General features: G+C 45.2%; 1 protein-coding gene across 20 annotated transcripts in view; it reads left to right on the forward strand.

Moving 5' to 3' along the window:
• Positions 1 to 17,714, forward strand: part of CAMK2G (calcium/calmodulin dependent protein kinase II gamma) — a 221,727-nt gene that overhangs the window by 100,393 nt on the left and 103,620 nt on the right. For all 20 annotated transcript variants that reach the window (XM_019502389.1, XM_019502390.1, XM_019502397.1 and 17 more), the window contains exon 3: positions 2,196 to 2,255. In XM_019502389.1, the coding sequence (XP_019357934.1) occupies positions 2,196 to 2,255 (60 nt within the window). The remainder of the gene's footprint in view (positions 1 to 2,195; positions 2,256 to 17,714) is intronic.

Below are 17,714 nucleotides of genomic sequence, written 5' to 3' on the forward strand. Positions count from 1 at the left end.
TCCTCACTGTCCGCCCATGGTATGCCAACACCTTACAAGTCAAGGTTGTGGGTGTTTTTGGTTCACTGCCCAAAAACCTTGTCGACCCCTGATTTACAGTGTCTTTAAGGATACTTAACTCTTGATATTTAGTTCCTTTCTGAGTTGCAGTCTGGTAACAACGGGCTCCTTTTTACCTAGTGAATTGCTACAAGGAATTGTGGGTGAAACTGTACAGAGTTTGCCTATCTCACTTTAGGGGATTTTGCCTTATTTAATTGGTTTCTGCTTCTTATAAAGCTTACACCATGTCAGACTGGGGCTTAAGTGTTCTCCCATCTCTCCCACTGCACAGAATTTTGGGTAGCTTTCAACTGAAACAGTGCTGTGGTCTGAGTTCACGCTAAATTCCTACCTCCCCTTGTTTAAAATGTAATTTAAGCCCTCCAAGGTACCTGAACTGAGTGCACAGCTTGCAGCACGCTCTGTTACCTCACAGCTGTTTTGCATGACTTTTGTTGTGAGGGTTGCCACTGAAGAGAAAGCCAAGCCAATCTTTTTTTCAGCAATGCAGGCAAAAGAACAGGGCACTGCACCAAGGCCTTGAGAGTCTAGAGCAGTTGTTCTCAACCAGTGTGCTGTGGCACCTACAGGTGCCCTGAGATCCTTTCAGGAATGCCATGTAATGTTAGCACTGTTAGGTGTGGAAACTATTCACAAGATAAACCCACAGATTTCAAATAGGAATCCATAGTTTGAAAAACTTCCTGACCTGGTGTGGGCTTTTTTAGTGCTTTGTAACAGGCGAATTGCTCTATTTTTCCATAGTCAAGAAAACAAGTGAAAAGTAAGAGCTGGCATTTTCCAAGTGGTGCCTCAAGTCTAACAAGGGATGATTTGAGCCTAAGAAGGTTGAGGTCTACAAGGCCTGTGAATCCCAGGGGCACAGGGCCACAGACAGACCGAGACTCCTGGGTGGTAGCATCAGTGACTCTGGGCTCGTGGGTGCGCTTCAGGAAGGGAGTCACCAGACATGAGGTGTCCCAGGGAGGCACTTGGAGCCTGGCAGGTGAATGGGTGCAGTGAGGTGGGTAGCTCAGTGCAGGAGCACCCCCTACTGGCCCACCACAGTTTCCACTTAATCTGCTGAAGATGCATAGTGGGATAATAAGGGGAGAGCAGAGCCAGAAGTGTTGTGTTCCTCTTGTGTTGGTGGGAATGGGGGAAGGAAGGACAAGATGGATTGCTTACATTTCCAGGGTTATGCCTTCCTGAGAGATCTAGGATTTAGCTGCTGTTGTGGCTACTTCTGCTGTCTGGGTCTTTCAGATCCTCTTAGCAAAGCTGTTCTTGCTTCTTACCCTCTTGTGAGAAACCCTCTCACATGAGAAGATGACTAAGTGCCAGGACTCGGTCACCGGTACAGTGACACATCCCTTCTTTATGTTTGTCAGTGACTGGAAGCAGGGGGTTACCCAGCAAACATGGATAGAGGTGCTCTCTCTTGCTCTCAGTTCTTCCTTCCCGACCGTGTGAAATATCAGGGAAAGAGAAGCTTTTCCTGTTCTTGTTGTTCTCCCTACGTGACAATCCTGCTTGAGCTGACATTGCCTTTCTGTTGGAATAAATGTACTTAAAACTTTGCCGACTCTTCTCATCTATGGATCTCAAAATTTTTCACCAGCATTTCACCAGGGAACCCAAGCCCATAAATGGGTGCTGAAATGCAGTTGCCTCTGGGGTTGGTCACAAACTGCAGGCTCCCCCATGTTGGCTGTGCAGTAGTTTTGACCTGTTTTATCATTCTTTCTCTGGAAAATGGCACTTTTTTTCCACAGAGAACTAGTGGAACTCATTTCATGCAAGTTCCTTAGTATTTATGGAGAATATCCCTCAAGAGAAGTAAAGTCACAGAATTCATTTAATTCAAGCTAGTACTGCATGAAAGATCAGTTTTTAACCCCTGTACTACCAGCTTTTAATCTAAGTTGGCTAAGCAAACCCACAACAAATGGAGCTGGAGTAGATGTCCACAGCCTGGGGCACTCAGCTCTTAGGGTAGTTGAGTTCTTGGGAGGCTGCTGCATTCCAGTTGCGTTTGTCCTTCGGGAAATCCCCTGGGTTGCTGGGTTCTCTCCTATTAAATTTGAGAAGAACTTCTGTTGGGTATCTGTTTTTCCTTCTGTTCATCCTACTTCTCTTTTTCTTCTTTCCAGATCATCAGAAACTGGAGCGAGAGGCCCGAATCTGCCGACTCTTAAAACATCCAAACATTGGTAAGTATCTCAATGAGTGTGTGGCTAATTCAAGCATCCAACAGGTGTGTGATGTTTGCTAGACTTCTGAGCTTGGCTACTGGATGCTCACAGCTAACCTCTGCATAATTTTAGCCATATTTGCATAGTGTGACCCCATAAGTTGCTCTTTCTTTCTACAGTTCCTGCACACAGAGCTATTTACGATGCTCTGTGACACTGGAGAAAAGACCTGGAACCCCTCGGTCCTGGTATATACAATTGTAGCTCACAGAGGTGCATTGTGTACCCCTCCATTCTTGCACAACAAACTGTCCCTGATTTTTGTGGCATGGTACTCTGAGTCCATTTGGCATTCTGCACCAAGGGTGAGTTTCTGTTGTATCCTGCTTCCGCATCCTGGCGTCTTTTTCTAAACACCCATTGAAAGCTGTATTCAGTGAGATCTCCCATTAAAGCACAGTGGATTGAGCTCTTGGCTCCTCTCAACTTGGTGGTCACAAGCTCTGAAAGCAAGAGAGCCAATACTTTGTTTCCACTCTTGAAACTGGTTTTTTTGTTGGGTTTTTCTTCTGTGTGTCTATTTCCAAGTGTCACTTGCACATGGTCTGTTTCCATGGATATGCTACATGCAGGTTTATTTTCTCTCCCAGAAAAACAGAGGGGCAGAAAGAAGTGCCCACTCTGAAAGCTTTGGTGACAAGCTAAAAATAAATGATGCAGCTATGGGGACAGCTCTGACTTGAAATATGAGGAGGGGGAAATTAAGACCCAATTTCTAACAAAAAAAAAAATACATTATTTACTGAACAGGAGAAACAGGAGCAGGATTGTGTCCTGTTCCAAAAACCCATGGAAGCTTGCCCAGCAGCCCCAGTCCAGTGAAATTTGACATTATTTACTAGAAACTGCCTTGAACAGAAAATGTAGACCATGTTCTCTGCTTCTGTTTTTTCTTTAAAAAAAAGAGGTAGGGACTAGCTAGAAACTAAACTGAGGTGCCTGTTTCCCTAGGGAAGAATAGTGAGTGAGTAACACCATTCTGCCTCTTTCAGGTACATGACAAAACTACTCTAGGTACCTCTGCTGCCTGGTAGACCTGTAGTAGAAGACCTGGCTCTGTTGCCTTCATAGGGAAGGCCTGGGTCTGCAGCCATCCTAAGAGAGGTTGCATCTCCTAAGTGCTATATTTAGTAACTCTGGAAACTTAAAGCCTCAAGTCTTGGTCCATGGGTAGCAGCCATGTACTTCAGCCCTAATCCAGATAGATTGGATGTTTAGTTCAGGTTTCATGACCCAGGCAGCCCTTTGACCTCTTTCCTAACCTTGTTAATCATCATCCTGTTGGCTTATATTGCATATTGCTGTAGGTCCATATTCAGTTAAAAAGATATGTATCTAAAGCTTTTAGTTCCTGTGGCACTTTCCAAAAATAGACATTTTTTCCTGAAAAGCCAAGGGAAGGATGCTCCCCTACTACATCTATAGTATGTTCTTTTTGTAAATATGTTCTAGGCCCCAACTTCCTCCCATCCCTGCCCCACCAAGGGCTTGGGAGTGGAGTTGAGCTTTGCAGTGTATTCTGAAGGCCAACTGGTATATGCTATTTCAAAGGCAGTGAGCAGTTTCAGTAGTCAGGGCCCTCAGCATGCAAAACAATCTGCCACGAGTGTTCAGGTAAGTGTGTTGCTCTTAATTGCAACCATACACGTATGGCACTGGGAGAGAAGTAGTGACCCAAAGAGACCATTAGAGTTTCTCTGCGTTGAGGAAATAGCTACAGTCCAGGGGGATCTCCTCTAGGACACTTCAAAATGTGGCATTTGTTACTATTCATCCACTGCACCTTATTAGTACTGATAGATAAACTGGCCTGTATTGGTTCAAGGTATAGTAGTGTAATAAGGTGCTAACACTCGTTTTAGTAGTTCACTTCCAGATTTCTTGAGACCCAAAAGTTGTTGGTTGGTTATTTACATGCTGGAAATTAAGCAAGAGAGAGCCATATTTTCATTTTCTTTTGGTCTTAAATTTCTTTCTTTCCCAGTCCTCTCTCCTCTTAATTCCTACATCTCTTCTTGTCAGGCCCCTGCAGATTAAGTATTGCCTGCAAGGACAAGAGCATTTTTTGAGTGGATCTGGCTGAGATCACATGAGTATAGGTAGTTTCTCTCTGCAGCTGGAACCCAATATTGAGGTACCTTGTCTGGTATTGGGTGTGTCCTGGTCTGTAGTCCATGACAAGGGGTGTGGCAGAAAGCCACCTTGGTTTCTCCCCAAAATCTCTGCCCTGTGACACTGTGATAATATCTGTGCTGTGACCATTTGAGTAGGGGAGGGGCTCAGCAGAGGAGACTACACCCTTACCTTGTCTCTTTAGGTAACTTGAGCTGGCTGCATTCCTGAGGGAGGGGGGAAACATGCTCCCTCTGCCTATGTGACTGGTACCTGGGTAAGGGGTTTCTACCTGGTGGGTTGGAATCTGCCCGGCAACTAGTGAGGTATTTCATATGGGTTGGCAGAGCTCCTCCACTGGCCCAGGTGAATGAGGTCACAGGGGCTATATAAGTTGGGACGGCCTAGAAGACGGTCTCTTTGGCCATGAGGTGAGGCTGAAGCCATGAGGGGGGGACTCAGAGGAGCATAAACATCTGAAAGGGCCCTCACCCCCAAAAACTCATGAACCAGGAACAGCCAGACGCTAGAAAGGATCTCACCAGCCTCTGGATGAAGTGTGTGAGTAAGCTACTCGAGATCTGATAGATATTTAGCTGGCAGTAACTTAGATGCATGATCAAAAGGGTACCACAGCCAGACTGTTTGCTCTTTAGGATTTCTAAGATATTGCTCAATCCTGTACCCTAGTTTACCCTACCCCTTGTAATCAATAAAGTTCTCCTTTTTGACTGGTGTGGGAGACTTATTGAGGGGTCAGCCAAACATTAAATTATGCCTAAGAGACCCCTTAGGTCTGCGGACTAAGGGAGACTTTGCTTTTTGCCCCCTGACTTGGGGAAGTGCCCCAGGTGCCTGTACTGGGTCGAGTACCCGTCGGACTATTAGGCCTGTGTTTCCGCGAGGACACAAGGCCGAGACAGTCCGTTCTCGGGGTGGTGGCAGCGACATTACCCCCAGACTAGCGAGTGTGCTCCGGGAGAGGGGTCAGCCAAACATAAGGCGCCCCTAGGGAGGCATTTGGAGCCTGGAAGGTGGTTGGGCGCAGGGAGGTGGGTGGCTCAACACAAGTGCCCCCTACTGGCCCGCCTCATGTGGTGGGAGTGGTGGGATATGAATACCCTGCTGTTTTACTGAGGTGGGATCCCTGCACCCACCACAAGGGGTATGGAGTTTTAGAAAGGAAGATGGGGTTGAAGGGGCACCTCTAAGTCGTGGCCAGCAGTCTCACTTAAACTCTGAAAGAAATGCACCATTTTTCCCCTACTGAGAAGAGCCTTTAGTTGCTTTAGGTATCAATTTAAATCAATGTGGCTGTCCCAGGTCATAGAAAGGTACCCTGTAGGTGCTGTCATCTCTGAATCCATTATTCTGTAATGTGCCTAACATGAAAATTTCTGCTTATTGCAGTGCATGAGTGTGCACTATGCTAGTGATATTGCCCAACCACCAAAGAATTATGCAGATTGGAGCATGGTGACAAAGAAGAGATTAAATTATTTTTGGAAATCCTGTAACAACATGTAATGAGATAATAGGGAAGACTGGTACCTATGATCTGCAACACAGTTGCTGGTAAATTATTGAAAGGTAAAAGTTCATCCCCTATGTAATTGCTGTCCCTTTCTCCTGGACTTGTGGGGCACGCAGTATGCTAGTGGCTAATTTGCGGGTCACCTGGTCTGGCATAGCAACTCCAAAGTGTAAAACCATGACTGCAGCACTTCTGTTTTACTCTAAATAACCTTTTTGTTACCTATTTGAGTACAAAGCAGTGCTGATGTTGCATTTGATTTTTATTACGTTTCCCTTGCTGTCGCTCTTTGCATTATGACCACCTAGGGATTTATCCTGAAATGCCGCCACCCAGTCTCAGCCCTAATTATGGGCTATTGCTCTGTAATTAGCTGTTTTGACTGTTTATGGATACACACTGGGGCCAAGGTAATCTCAGTAGTGTAATCCTTTTGGAGGTTTATTGTTACAGTGCAGTTATTCCTTGATCCAAAGATGTTGGCAGTCTCTGGAGGGAAGAGACTTATCTTGAGGCAACTTCCAGAAAGCCTTCATTTCCAAAGGCAAATTACTTGTAGGCAATATGTAAAGTGCTCTCAACTGGCTACCATCCAAATGTATCTGACTTGAGTGCAGCATTTCAGACCTTATTTTCTTTGAAGAAGGGAAAATGTGTTCCAAGTTTTCTTCCTTAACCCTTCAGATTCATTCCTCACCACTTTGTGCTGACCCTGAGTGGCAGTAAACTACACTCCAATGGGATGGGGATCAGATAAGGACCCATCCACTTTCATGTACTGTTCCAAAAGGAAAAGAAACATAGCTTTTACTGCGGAGGTGGAAGTATACAGGAGGGGAGCAGAAGGAAACTTGGCCCTAATCATGTCATTTTTAGGCAGGCAAAAGTCATATGGCAGTCCATGAGAGCTTTTCCTGTGTTTCCAAAGTAGGTGCTGCTCTTTGAACCATTCAAACTCAAGACCAGCTTTTATAGAGCTGTGTATTGCTATGAACATTCAGAAAGCTCTTTGGCTTCTTTGGAAACCATAGGCAAGTGTTTTTACATAGTGCATGGGCAGCCAAATACTACCTCTTGTCCTGTAGTTTGAACTATAGCAGGGGTGAGTAAAATGCAGCCCGGGGGCTGGATGCAGCCTGCCAGGCCATTCTGTCTGGCCCACGGGACCCCTAAAAAATTTAGAAAATTAATATCTATCTGTCCCTGGCTACCTATCATGCAACCCTCGATGACTTGCCAAAACTCAGTCAGTGGCCCTCCACCCAAAATAATTGCCCACCCCTGAACTATAGAATCGGGCTTCCGTAGGCATAGTTATAGTCAGCCCATTCAACAGGGTTAAGCAGGCTATCTCCAGAACAGAATTCACTAGGAGCTACAGTAAAGTGCATGTACATTTGTCACGTGTGGGCACCAAATGGGCTGCTGTTCCCCTGATGTCTGCTCTGATGTCTGTCTTTAGTTGCTTTAGTGGTTCACATTCTTTATTCGTTTGAAGAAGTTTTGAGCATCAGCACGTTGTCCTAAGTTTTGTAAGAATTACTGCTTTTTAGGTTTCTCTGTCTCCTAATATCTGGGTTCCTGATAACATTTCCTTGAATTTTTCAGGTGTAGTTTTCCTTCCTGCCTTTTCCCTATTGGACATTACCATGTTTATGGTTTGGAGAGAGACCAGGAAACATTTGTTGTAGGTGAATTTAATCTCTTCTGACTTCACTTAGTTTGACATGTCTTTGTCAGCTGGTGTGCAACTTTAGAGACCAGTTCCCGTGGGAATATGATGTTGAGGGTTGTACAAATAGTACCCAGGTTTGTCCACGATCAAATTTTGTGGGTTGCTGCAGGGCCAGGGCATTGTGCTTAAATATGAGGAACTTTGGTTAGTCAGGAGTGTTGTATGGGTCTGCCTGTGAAATGTTAAGCAGTGACCATGGCTGAAGGCCAGACGCCAGACTTGACAGGTTGGTGGTTTGAACCAGTACTTGGACTTCTCCCTCTTCTAATTTTGAGAAATTCTATTCCTGTTTACTGTATCTTTACTTATTATTTGGAATAGTTTTTCATCAGCCTTTTCCTAACAAGGAAGATAAATCTCTATCCCCTTTATCGAACAGCAACAACCACCCAAAAAAAATACTTTTAAAAGTGTTTGCTATAAACAGCAAGTTTGTGTTTTTCTTTTTCTTGCTGTAGAGGTTTAGGCTGCCTTTGAAATGAGGACAAAGGAAACATTGTGTGCAGAGACAAGTTAAAATGCTGGCTATAGCTACTTTTCAGCAATGGGGCCAAATTTATCCCTGCTGAAGTTCAGTTGACTGATTTGGTACAACGCGATAAAAAAAAATATGGCCCTTTGCATTTAAACTGTCTGCTCTCTGACTTTTCTAGCTTGAGAGAGGTTGTGATGCTCAGCTTGTTCCTTTTTTCCTTGTGAACCTAGGAGTGAGAGGGAGTGGCTTGGAGAGTGGCCTGTATGAATTCCTTGTAGTAGGAGATATGTAGTTCATTGCTTTCCTAATTCTTGAATGGTTTTGCTTTGGAAGAGTTGTGCCCTACTTGAGTGGTGGCTGGGTTGCTATGGCTTCTGGGAGTGCTTCCGGCAATGGTTCCCAAACTGACAGATTGTGTACCACCAGTTTTAAAATGATACAACCTTAAGTACCACCAGCAAATTTTTAAAACATATAGGCAACAGACTATGCATTAAATCAACATTAAAACTTTTAGTAATCGTAAAGCATTGTTGTATCAGTTACAGTAGCCATATAAAACAATTGTAAATTTGAAAAAAAAAACCAGTGTAAACTTACCAGTGATGCTTTTGGGGATGTCTTTACTGGGCGGGGTGAGCTTGCTTGACAGAACACAGTATTCAGATGTCTGGTGGGGGGCTATGTGTGTGGGGTTTGGACCCCAGGGAGTGGGGGGGATCCCACATGCCCTGGCAGGATGCAGAGTACTGTGGGTCGGGAGTGAGGGGCAGCAGGCTGGGGGTGCTGTGGCTTGGTAGTGACAGACAGACAGACACAGTGCCCAGCAGGTAAGTCTGTGGAGGGAGAGGTGTGGGGGCAGATCAAGGCCCCTACGGTGAGGGAAGAAGTGGGGCAGGGGCCGGGGCCGGGGCCAGGGCAGGTTGTGAGAAGGAGCCATGGGAGGCTCATCCGGGGTGCTGGGGGGCATGGCTTCCTGCCAGTCCACCCACTCCAGAGGAGGCATGGGGGGCATGCCTGATTTGTGCCTGGGGCAGAGGTGGGCTGCACACTGGACTCTATGCCCCACTGGCCGCGGATGCCACCATGTGCTTTCCACGCACTGACTGTGCCTTGTCCCTTGCCTGCCCGGCGGCGAAAAGCACATGACATTGCACCCGGCTCTGGAGGCAGTGTCAGCAGGGTGTACAGCCCAGCAGGCAGCCCACCTCTACCCTGCACATAAATCCAGGGGAGGGTACATTCCCCCTGTGCCTTCCCTGGGGTGCATGCAATGGTAGGAGCCTCTCCCTGTGCCCCTGGACAAGCTGCCTGAGCTCTGACTGTCCCACCGCCTGCCCCAGCTCCCCATTCACCCCTGCCCCACTCCGTCCCTCACTGTGGGGGCCTCAGTCTGTCCCCTACTTCCCCCATGCCCCTTCCCCCCCAGCACACTTACCTGCTGGATGCTGCTTCACGTGCTGTGTGCATATGCCCCCCTCCCCCCAGCCTTCCGCATACCACTTGTACGTCATCTGTGTACCATTGGTGGTATGTGTAGCATGGTTTTGGAACTGCTGGCTTTCAGGATGAAATAGTAATGTTTCCCCCACTTTTATTTGTTCTGTTTTACCTTTAGTTTAGTGGGGCGGGGGTTTAGAAACATAAGAGAAGGAACAAAGCCCCTCAACATCAAAGGAGTCAAATGCCTTCCATCCCATAAGTGTTTGACTGTTGAGCTCTAAGTCCCACGTGGCTGCTAATGCATATCAACTCTGTCCAACTGAGAATTCCCTGAACTGATGGTGGTACTCTATCCCTTAATTTTTGCCTACGATTCTCTCTTTCTCTTATTTTTATCTTCCAATAGCCTTGTCTATTCTTTCAGCTTTAGAAACATATTTCCCCCTCATCACCTCAGTTTAGGGGCTATGGAACAGCTCTGCACTTGTTAATCATGGTGCATATGCTATGTGTTCTCCCATCTTAAGATGCCTTAAAATGGCAAACGAGCAATAAATGTTCTATATGCAATATATGGCTGGTTGGTATGGTTCCTTAAATTGAACGTGTGGCAGGACCAGGGCCAACGCTGACTATCAGCTTGTTGTTGGCCCTGGCCTTGGAACTGTACTGGGGCCAATTCAAGACCCTAGGGCCAACAGTTGGCTGATTGTTTGCTCCAGCCCCAGACCTTTGGGCATCTGGCTTTCAACTTGCCAATGAAATGGGAGCCTGGGATCATGATCCTGGGCTCCTACTGCACTGGCAAGTAGAAAGGGTATAATTGGGATCTGGTCCCTGATCCCAAGACAGTGCCTTTTGCCATCAACTTGTGATGGCAGGGGAGGGGGCGTATGGTTCTCTGGCACCTTTAAATGGATATTTGTCAGCGGCTGTAGTAAAATTTATTCAAATATCTCATTGAGGATTTTGAGAGAGCCAAAATGATAGGTTCAAACTGAGAATATTACAAAAGGCAGAGAAGGAAGCATAATCCTTTGCATAAATAATATTAAGGAGGTAGAAACAGCACCTTTTTGGAGTTGCCTCTCTGAAAAAGCCCAAAGAAATTGTCAGTCTGCAGGCTGATGAAGTAACAGGTTGCATTTTAAAGACCACAATTACTCCAGCATTAGGATTCTAGCCAGACTTCCCTGAATAATGTGAACTGGGATTTTCTCTGAGAAACATGTTAGGAAAACTTAGCTTATTGAATATGCTGGCTGGTTGGCGTTGGCCATGCCCATGCTGGGGGGTGGGGGGTAAGTGTAGTTCCTGCAGGACAAGGAAACTAAAGGACATTAGGAAACAATCTTTTGGCAGGCCTGGCACCAATTAAGCTCAGTGTCCTCCCTGAGTGCCACTTCACTTCCATTCCCATGCCTAATCCACTGCTCTGCTTTCTGCTTCCTGCTGTATCTGCCACTTGTCTTGACTGCCCCCTTCTCTGTCTCATGCCATACACAGGCTGCCTGTACCACAGGTGGCACACGTGCTGCCCATTAGTCACCCCTGCCTTAGGATGTGGCTAGCACCAAACGCTGCTTCAGCCATGTTGTAGACAGAAATAAAGGAACACTGACCATAGTACAGATCTTGGATTTAGGGCTTTTATTTGAAAACGTTCATAAAATAGAAACTGGGAAAAAGACTAATCCGATTGAATCCCAGTTTCTATTTTGGATTCAGTTTAAAAAAACAAAAGTTTCTGTTCCTTTGGATAAACTGGTCCGTTGCAGCCTTGGGACCCAACAGTGTGCTTGGTCAGGATAAGAAAATGAAAGTACCTACAAGTGGGAGCCTGATCCATCCCACCCTGTTCCAAGCAAAAAACAAGCAGAACAGGAGGAGGAAGTAAATTGTAGGATTTTAAACAGCTCTTTTAGTGTTAGCCTTGTGTTGGCTTGATGCACACACAGTTGCATGTAAAATTTAAAACAAATTTCAGCATGTTGTCTTTAATTCATGGGTAATTGGGAGCTGTATCATGATTGCAGTTGAAGCAGGACAGAAGCAAAAAATCCCAGTTTATGCAAACTCATTTGACTTTTGCAATAGGGCTAAATCGGGTTTATCCAAGTGTTTAAGAAATGTGCTAATCTTTCCTCTTGATATCAAGGTTGCAAAATAAAGTTAAAGGGGTGAATAAAGGTCAGCTGAAGTTGAAATGTAATTAATGTAAATTATTGACTGGAATGTGTTTTTCCTTTTCCTATTTCTTAAACTGGTCTCTGAGCAAATTCTTATTCCAGAGCGTAAGCTCAGTCAAGTAGTGTTCCTGATTTCCCACTTTCTCAACCTGGGTTGTATATTCCTGGAGACAGTGCAGGGAGAGGAAGGAATGTGAAAGAGGAAGGGAATGGAGAAAAATGTATGGTGGAAGGAAGCCAGGAATGAAGATCAAACTCTAGAATGAGTCTGAAGTATATTGGTCTTTTCCAAGGAATTGACCAATATTGAGAAGGGAAGACCATTTATGATTCTCTAGGGTCTTAAAAGCACAGCCAGTGTGAAATGGTTGTGTTTAGGGAGCTAGTAACAAGCTGCAATCCATACAACATTCAGTAACCTCTCTTCACTGGAGAGCCACAAGGAAGAGGAGGAGCAGAGGGGAGACTAATCCTTTGGGAGTGGTTAGCAGCAGCATGCAGTGTCCTATTAGCTGGCTGTCCTGCTGCTGTTAGTTACCATTCTAACAAAGTTGGTCATTAACTGCCAGAATAGATGATTTCCAGAGGATTATTTGTATTACACACTTTAATGCCTTTTAATAGCAAATTTTTAATTAAAAGGAAAGTCCTTTTGGAAGCAGTCTGAGCAGCTGCAAATGAATTCTGCGTGTTTAATGTAATTAGGAAAACAGCTGGGATGGGAGCCGAACCATCCTCTGTAGACACAGGTTTGCGATGGCTCCTAATGGGACTCGCATCTTGTTTGTTGGGAGCAGTGCTGGAAGTGTATTGACACTCAGCCAGTTACTGAAGTGGTGGGACAATTCTCTCTCTGGCTGTTAAGATGGTGAGCAGGTGGGGAGATGGGGAGTGGGTGGTAGCCATCTGTGTCAGTTCACTTTTCATGCTGCAGATGATCGTGCTCAGTTTGCCGTCTGTCAGGCCATGTGTATTTGTATTTGTAGCTTCAGCATCTTCTGGCAAATATTAGAACTTCTTCAGATGAGTGTGGGGCAAGCTTAGAATCTAATTTTATTCCACCCCTTCTCCCTGGCAGCAGTCTCTCGTACCCCTCCAGGGGCTAGGGGATATATCTAACATGTTAATGGCTCCAAGAGGGATGCAGACCTGCTGTCTAGCTGGAATTTGCCCAGAGGTGAGGTTGATGTTGCTTCTAGTGAGTGGCTGTCATTTATGCATCATTTTCATTCCAAAACATCCCAGAGCACTTGCAATTATACCACTATGGCTTCTTGAAGGAGTTGCTGTGTGGTCATTACTATGACATGGGGGACAGAAATCTCCATTACTATGTATTAGTTCTTCTGTGGGTACTGCGGGCAAAGCAACTTCATTTAAGCAGCCCAAGTGGTACATAGTTACTGCTCACCAATTTGATTAGCACACTGGTAAGGTTGCCCAACAGTTTCTCTCACCCTTACAATATGCTGAATGCACCTCTGCTTCAAGCTCTGAAAAGTACAGAATTCAGAGGTGAGGTATAAGCCAGCTCTTCTCTTCAGCCTTAACTCTGCTTCCCTTCCCCCCCTCCTGCCACTCAGGACTGACAAGTGTCTTTGAGGTGCATATATGTAACTGCTTCAGTCTGGGATTGCCCTGTAATAAGCGTATGTGGCTAACTGCAAAACAGTTTTGACAGTTCTGTGGGGCACAGCCTGCAGCCTCTCATTTAGCTGCACATACTCTGACTATTCTCCTCTGCGTTGGGGTAGCCATACTGACTGCTGTGGGTATTGCTTGCGGCAGATTGCCAGAGTTCACGCTGATATGAAACCCTGATAGCACTCAGAGGGACCAAGGGCCCTTTTTTCAGTGCTGTGTTGTGCAGCACAAGAGCTCATGGTGCTCTTTGCAAGGGGATTTGTGGCAGTTGTAGGTATGATGCAGGAGAGTCCATTAGAGGGGAGAGGTAAGTGCAGGTTCTAGACAAAAAAGTCCTTTAAGTGGGGGTCAAGAAGAGGTAACATATGGCAACTCTGGGGAGCTTGTGCTGAACAGAAGCAGTTGCTTATAGGATAGGCACAGCCAGCTAGTGTTCAAAAGTACGCCCCAAACATAGCTTTGGGACCTTAGCAAGGACATGGTTTGACAGTTTCATCTATTGTTTGTATCCCGGTATCAGTTGAATTTGACTGAATTTCCTGCATCTCCAATATCACCTGGACACCTTCACAAAAACTACAGCACTTTGATGGGTGAAATGAATAGGTGCATTTTTTTTTTTTACTTTAGAGTTTGGATGAACTCTTGAAAAAAGTGGAAATGTGTCCTGTAGTGTATATGATAAACTTAAATTACAGGTTTGAGTGACCCACAGTATCCTGACACTGTATTAGTCTGTTGACCATATACTAATTCTTAGAATAGGAAGCTGTACTATGCTTTAAAGTAAAATCTGAGTATGTGTGAAGTCTACAGCACTTGGAAATATCAGCCCTTAAACTAGAGCTGTATTCTTGGGGCAGAACTTCCAAAAGGAGCCCCTGCTGGAGGCAGGCAGACAGCAGGTAACTTGCATTCTTAGGAAGCTCTTGAACTTCCAGAATGTGGCCCTTGCTCAGGTTCAGTGACCACAGCATGTCAGCTTGAGTCACTCACTTTGACCTCAGGCTGCTTGCAAATAGACTTGCAACCGAGCCTCATATTTGGTGCACATGTGCAAATGACTTTATCTGGCTTGTACAACTTGGCTCAGGTGACACTGGACATGCATCTTTTTTTTCCCTGAATAACTCCCCCCAAATACTGCTTTTCTAGAGGGGCAGTGGATGCCAGATACTTACTGAGATGAATCCTGTCTGGGTGATATCAGAGCCATAGTCTGAGTCCTAGGAGCATGAGAGTGAAAAGAACAAGGCGACCAAAAATCCGGTCTCTTCCAGCAGTAGACTGGGCTCAACCTTAATGATAGTGTTTTATAGAACAAGGCCAAGTTACTCAGTTGCTTATAATGGGAAATGTAGAAAAATACTGCTTGGTTGGGACTGCAGGAGGAGTTTCAGGAAGCAGAATGTTGTTACATGAAGGTTTCAAACTCAAAGTAGATGAAATGTCCATGTACCAACCTCAGTTTTATATCTTGCCCAAAAAGCACTGTTATGTAGTTTGGTTCACTCTAGCAACCTGCAAGGGCACTGGTTCATTAATGACTCGATTGTGTCCTTCCTGTATTGCCATCACCTCTGCCTATGTGACACCCTGACAATTCAAAAGTTATCCTACTTGCTTGTTTTTCAGAGAAGTAGTATTGTTTACAGGCAGCCTGTTTAGACTTCTGCAGTAGTCTTTAGGCCTTACCCACACTATAAATTTGGTCTAATTATGGAACCTGGATAGAGTGCTGCAGACGGTGAAGTGTGTACATGTGACTTGTAACTGGACTGAAGTCTTGAGCCAGAGTCCTTAACCATGTTCTGAAACTGAATTAAATTCTTTGTCTCAGTTCTTGGGGGTTTTTTTCTCCCTTGCCCCTGTTGCCATCCTAGCAGGTTCATTCATTTGCTTTATTTTTGCTTCTTGCCCTACCTCTTGCTTGCCTCCTGAATCAGCACCTTTTATCTCCTAGCTGAGATGCGCAGTCTGTAGTAGCTGTGGTGGTGGCCTGCGTATATGTAACCTTGGCAGGGATGGAATCTCTACAGCTGCAAGATCCAGGATGATTGTATGCTGCTCCCCATTCTGAAAAAAGCTTCTAGCTAAAACAGTCCTGCTGGAAAGGAAATGGTTTGAATGATCTCTTCAGAGCTACTGTTTGCTAATGGAAGTAACTGTATCCCCTTCTCTATTAGTGCTATGTGGGGAGTGTGAATGAACTCCTCTGGGAAGCCCTTGGTGTTTACGTGATTAGTCGCAAGGACTTTGGCATTTCCTAGGTGACCTGCTTCTATGCTAATAAAACATGAAGCTCTGCTTTGATAGCTTGCTGCGCTAAATATATGAGTATCCTCTGCCTAAAGAAGGAAGCCATGAGATGCAGGTCTGCAGTAGTCTCAAAGGAAGTGATGGAAGCTTCATTGCTTGAATAATTAAAGCACTGTTGAATGTAGTGTGGGGAACAGTCCTTCACTGCAGGGAGATGGGCGAGATGCAGTGATTGGGGGTTTTGTTCTCCCCATGTCCTTCATCTGTTGCTTCTTTTGTAAGAAGCAAGGGCTTTTTCAGTGATATATTTATTGGGCTACCTTTAAACTGTATAACTGGTCTAATAAAAGATGCCAACAATAAAACCCTTCTTACATATTTTGGGGATCGTTATGGTTGTGACAACGCTCCAGCCTTTCTTTTGTAGAACATGTTTGTGCCTGGAATTTTTCATGGCTTTTCCTGCCTCTGGTTCTATACATGTTTGCTAGTGTCTTTTTTTTATATTGTTAAGCATCATGTGAACAGCTAAGGAAAAGTCAAGCAGCTTTTGCAGAGCTAAAGGTGTCAGACTGAATCACACCAATGTGGTAAGGAGAAAGATGGTAAGGTGGAAAAAAGAAGGAAGGTGCTGAGCAAGGGTACTAGGGCTGCCAGCTTTCACAGGATTTAGAGACTTTTTTTAGGAACAGTAAGACCTCCATTTTCATGACTATTGGAAAGCATCTGCCCTTTTGCTGAGAGTCTGGAGGTGATAAGCTCCTATGTGTTTTGGTGCCCATTGCCACATTTGAGATGGGTCCACCCCAGGAAGAGTTGAAAGATGACTGGCTGTCAGGTGAATATGGAAAAGAGGTCTGTGTATCAGTTGGAAAAAAAGATTTTTAGGCATTAAGTGGTTGTAAGACTCATAGAAGACCACAATGAGCTGAAGTGAAGTAGTATACAAAACAGACTCTAAAGTCCTTCTGTCTGTCTCCTAGTCAGTCTGGAGAATGAGGGAGGCACCTACAGGTTTTTGTGCTGCTTCATGAGGTGCTTGAATGATGTTAGAAAGGAGCAGTAATGTTAAGCTGATCATTTCTGGTAATTGGGGTTGTGCTTGAGAATAGAGTAAATAGCTTTAATTTGTATGTTAAATTGGTAATTGGTCGTGAGCATGCAACTGATGGGAATAGTGCCTCCCTTGTCAGATTTCAGGGGGAGAAGCCTGACCGGAGACATGCAGGGTAATTTGGTAGGGATTGTGCTGGGGTGGGATGAAACAAACAGGGCTATTGCTGTTCCATGGTGGGGAGAAATAGAAGCAGCACCCAACAGCATGGATATGTGCTGTAATTCAAAAGAAGGAGAGGGTTATTGGTTGTTGTTGGATATTCCACTGTCCCCTGAATGGATGTTACTTTTCTCTTTTTCTTTTTCTCTTCCTCTTCCCCATCTTTGTGGACCCCCTGTCTCTTGTCTTTCTACCTACATTACTACCAGCGTCAGTCATTCTTCTACCATCTGCCAACATCCACTGTTGTCTTTCAAACCCTTTCTTGCCAAGCTGTTCCAATGCCCCATCCCCTGGAGCACACTGAATTCCAGGTTGATTTTGCTGTCTGAGATCCCCCTCCCCTGTGGCCACAGCATTTTCTCTCATGTGGCCTATATCCTGCAGTGAAGTCTCATTCTCTTCCTTCTGGGTAGCTGTCACCACGGGGACCACTCTATCCTATGGGTCAACTGTCTGGCTATGCAGAGGTTTCTAGTTCACTCCTGTGAGTTCCACTATTTAGAATCAAACTACAGTTTTACTTTTTGAAGGTTCTTCTATTGCTTCAGAACTTCTCTCTGCCCACAAAACTGTTCTTTGCTTGCTGCCCTTCATAATCTGGTCTTTGCCTTCCCATTAACCTTAGACATTTTACCAGATGTTGTGAACATCTCCCAGCCTTTTTGGTTTCCTGTGATGGGAGTTTTCAACCTTTTTTAGTACCCCTGGTGGCCAGACATGGAGCAGGAGGGGCCAGGGGGGTGCGTG

Source organism: Gavialis gangeticus, unplaced genomic scaffold (genome assembly GCF_001723915.1).
Source record: "Gavialis gangeticus isolate Ggan-Ray unplaced genomic scaffold, GavGan_comp1, whole genome shotgun sequence".
Lineage (NCBI taxonomy): Eukaryota > Metazoa > Chordata > Crocodylia > Gavialidae > Gavialis > Gavialis gangeticus.